General features: G+C 31.1%; 1 protein-coding gene across 1 annotated transcript; it reads right to left on the reverse strand.

Annotated features, from left to right (window-relative positions):
- Positions 1-306: 306 nt before the first annotated feature.
- Positions 307-2586, reverse strand: LOC128390730 (glutamic acid-rich protein-like). The gene is made up of 2 exons (XM_053350484.1): positions 2317-2586; positions 307-2183 (listed from the first exon to the last, which is right to left on the reverse strand). Exons 1-2 carry the CDS (start codon positions 2322-2324, stop codon positions 566-568), a joined length of 1626 nt encoding a protein of 541 aa, XP_053206459.1. The 5' UTR covers positions 2325-2586; the 3' UTR covers positions 307-565.
- Between the last annotated feature and the right edge of the window lie 1331 nt (positions 2587-3917).

The raw sequence follows: 3917 nt of genomic DNA on the forward strand, positions 1-3917 counted from the left end.
TTTTCACTTCTGCTTTAACATCACCATTAGAACCATTGACTGTAACACCAGAGACCAAATTCAATCGTTCCAAACGATCTGGACGAAGTTGAATATTATCATTAACAATATAAGTTAACCTATGAAAAGAAATAGAAAAAATTATATTTGATGAGACTAAAGAAAAAACGAAAAGAAAAACACAAAATCTTACCTTTGATTCTCAAGGAGACTGGACGCCTTTGAATGGATAAAAGTTGGACCAACACGAGACATTCTGAAAGAAAACAAATATTTACACAAGACTGAATAAGAATCACGAGAATCTATGAATGATTAGCACTGAGCGAGCGCTACTTTTAATCGGCTCGAAAAAGATTAGAAACTAGTTAACTATTACAAATTGAACAAGAATAAAAGTAAAAGTAGAATAAGAATTTACATGAATGATTGAAACTAATCAGAGAGAGAAAAGCAACAAGTGCCAAGTGAATTGAGTCTGAATAACAATCAAGTTTAATTCCCATAACACATTCCGTTTTCGTCTTTTTCTTCGGGTTGATTTTTGTTACATCGATTCAATTGATCATCTATAAAGATCGAATAGACTTTTAGTTGATCCTGGTTTAATTCGTTTTAATCCCAATACTTTTTTATCCACATTCGATTTTGTTGATAAAATATCCACAAGTTTCTTGTCTCGAACGAGAAAATCTTTGATTGTGCTTGACTTGTTGGTCGATTTTTTTGTTGGAATCAAAGGAAGCTTCAAATTGATCTTGGGTTCAATATTGGAATTAGTTGAATTGTTGATCGTATTCTTCAGTTTGAATACTGGAATATTTTCAGCTTCATCGTCTTCGTCATCCTCATCATCTGCATTTTCATCATCTGATGATGAATCTCTCGCATCATCAAGCCAAGTTGAATCTGCAGTTTTCCATTTGAATCTCTTAGCTCTTTTTTGGTCAGAATGCAAGTCACCATCTTCCAAATATCGTTCTTGTAATTGTAATAAAAGTCTTTTATCATCTCTCAATAATTCTTTTTGATAAGTTGTAGCAACATCTTTTCTCAGATCTTCGGAGTCAAGAGCATCAGCTTTCTCATCAATCAGCTCTTTCATCATTTCGTCTTCTTCTTCCTCGTCATCTGAGCTGTCAGAACCTGAAACTTCAGCTTCATTGAAGAAGAAATCTCTTGGTTTAACGATTTCGATTTCTTCATCATCTGAATCATCACCATCGATCATTTCTACCTCTTCTACTTCGTCTTCATCGTCTCCTTTTTCTTCTGCTTCTTCTTCTTCCTCCTCGACTTCTTCGTCTTCGTCTTCTAATTTTTCTTCATCTTCATCAGCTTCGTTTTTTTCTGCTTGAGCATCGTCTATTGGAGATTCTTTTTCGTCAATTTCTTCCTTCTCATCTTTAATTTCATCTTCATCATTGATTTTGGAGTAATCTTCTTCATCGGAGCTTTCCTCCGATATTGTTTCCAGAATTCTTTTTCTCTTTGGTTTCACAATTGTTTCCTCTTCGGGTTCCTCTGATTTAACACTTTCTGAAGATGATTGGGTGGCATCAGAATGATTTGAATCATCATCATATTTTTCATCTTTGTAATCAGCTTTACATTCGTCATCTTTTGATTCTATTTTTCGATTATTTTTCTCCCATTTCTTGTCTTCTTTTTCCTCATCTTTTACTTCTTTATCATTATGGTCTTCTTCAGCTTCGTCAAGAAAGAAGTTTTCAGGCTTATCAGTTTCTTCTTCTTCATCTTCTTCGTCCGCTTCCTCGAGTTCATCTTCATCTTCATATTCCTCTTCTTCTTCTTCTTCATCCTCATCATCTCCATCTTGGTCATTTGTTTCTTTTTCTTCGTCTTCTATTTCAACTCCTTCAAGTTCATCTATCAATATCTCTTCTTGCTCCTTTTTGAGAACCAATTCTTCTTCCTCGTCTCTTTCTTCTCCATAGAATAGCTTTTTAGACTCATAATGAATGAATCTTTCTCTACGATTTTCATTCATGGAGTTGAACAGTTTCTCTTTGAGCGAGAAAAAATTACGAGTCACAACTGGCGGGCTTGTTGTTATTGTGGGAACAGATTTTAAAACTTTTTGATACAAATTAAATTCTAAATCAGATTTATATCGTTTAAGAGACAATGGTTGTGGAGCATTTTTAAAATCTTCAAAGTTTCTATAATGATCAAAGAAAAAGAAAAAGAAAACAAAACAAGAGAAGATAAAAAAATTAATAAGATTTTCACTCAAAAGACCAAAACAAACACAAACAATGAACAGAATAAAACACAAAAATAAATAAACTTTACCTTTTCATCTTGGCAACTTTTCCTAGAGCAAATTGAGTCTCGAGATGAAAGAAAAAATTAAAAATTAACAACAAAATTAAAAACAATAATCAAAATTACACCAAACAATTAAAAAATTAAAATGTAGTCAAAAAGATGAACAAGAAACTCAAAATAAAAAGCGAGGTAAACATTAGATTGGCGCCAAAATAATCGCCGCCTGGTGAGTCACAATTCCATCTCCATGGTAACAAAATTACGCGCTTTTTTCGAAGAATAAAAATAAATAAACTTCAAAAATAATCTTAATTGTTATAATATTTCCTCTTTCTTTTTATTTCCTACCACTTTCAGAGAGTAAAGTTCAACGCACTATTTAACCTGAACAGGTCAATATACGATGTATAGAATAATTCAAATGATTTCTTTTCATTTCCTCCAAGTTTCTCATAAAAATCCATTGATAATTCAACGGGAATTACATTAAGCTTGAATAGACTCACAGGTAACAATTAGATTTGATAGATTGTACAAATTTAAGTGATAGATGGGAGAGAGAGAGAGAGAGAGAGAGAGAGAGAGAGATGAACTCGTTTGACAAACCCATCAATATGTGTATCGTAGTCTTGGTTAACGGTAAAAAAGATCGATCGACAAAAAGAATAACAAAAAAAAGTGACAACAATCAAGAAGCAAAATTAATTCTCAAACCATTGTAATCGTCATGTCATAATCGTCGTCGTCGTCGTCACTTTGATTATCATTATCATAATCTAATCATCTAATCCATCTTCATGGTCTTGATCAACAATCGAAAAGAAAATAATTTTTTCTCAAAAAAAGAAAATCAAATTGACTTTTAATTCTCGTTAATCAAATTGTCAGATCAACAGAATAATAAGAACAAAAAAATGGATGATTGATTTAGGTAATCTTAAGATCGTAAATCTGATTAGATGTAAATTGTTATGCGAGATAAATATATAAATAATGATATCAAAATTAGGAATCAAGTGTTTTACAATCAATGGATTAAACAATTAGAGTTAATTGTGAATGAATTTACAAACAGGTATGAAAAGATTGGGAAAAGTGAAAATACTTATTGTTAACCCTGAGCAAGTGATGCGATTACAATTAACCATGTTAATTGTTATCCGGTTTTAAAATTGGACAAAATGGTTCACTAATTAGGGTTTAATTGTTTGAGTAATGGAGAGAGAAACAAAAACCTTGTCGCTTTCCTTAACTTAATTTACTTTCCAATTGACTGAATTAAATCATGATTATTTGAAACGTTAAATTGTTGAAAGAAAAAAAAACAAGAAACAAAAAGTTGATCATGAAATTAGAAATCAATGTTTCTAATCTTGTTCAATTTTCCCCAACAAAATTAACTGTTTTTTGATTATTGATTACGATTAAAAGTTATTAATACAAATCACATTTAAGATGAACAATTTTGATATGTTAATTGTGATTTATAGTAATAACAATTAAGAAGATTATTAATCAATAAACAAAAAGAAGACAAGAAATTTGGAAAATGTTTTTTCTTCCATTACTCTTATTGTTGGTTCTGGTGTGTTTAGTTGAATCAGTGAAACAATTATGATCAATTG

The sequence above is a fragment of the Panonychus citri genome, unplaced genomic scaffold (genome assembly GCF_014898815.1).
Source record: "Panonychus citri isolate SS breed McGregor unplaced genomic scaffold, ASM1489881v1 Contig00126, whole genome shotgun sequence".
Taxonomy (NCBI): Eukaryota; Metazoa; Arthropoda; class Arachnida; order Trombidiformes; family Tetranychidae; genus Panonychus; species Panonychus citri.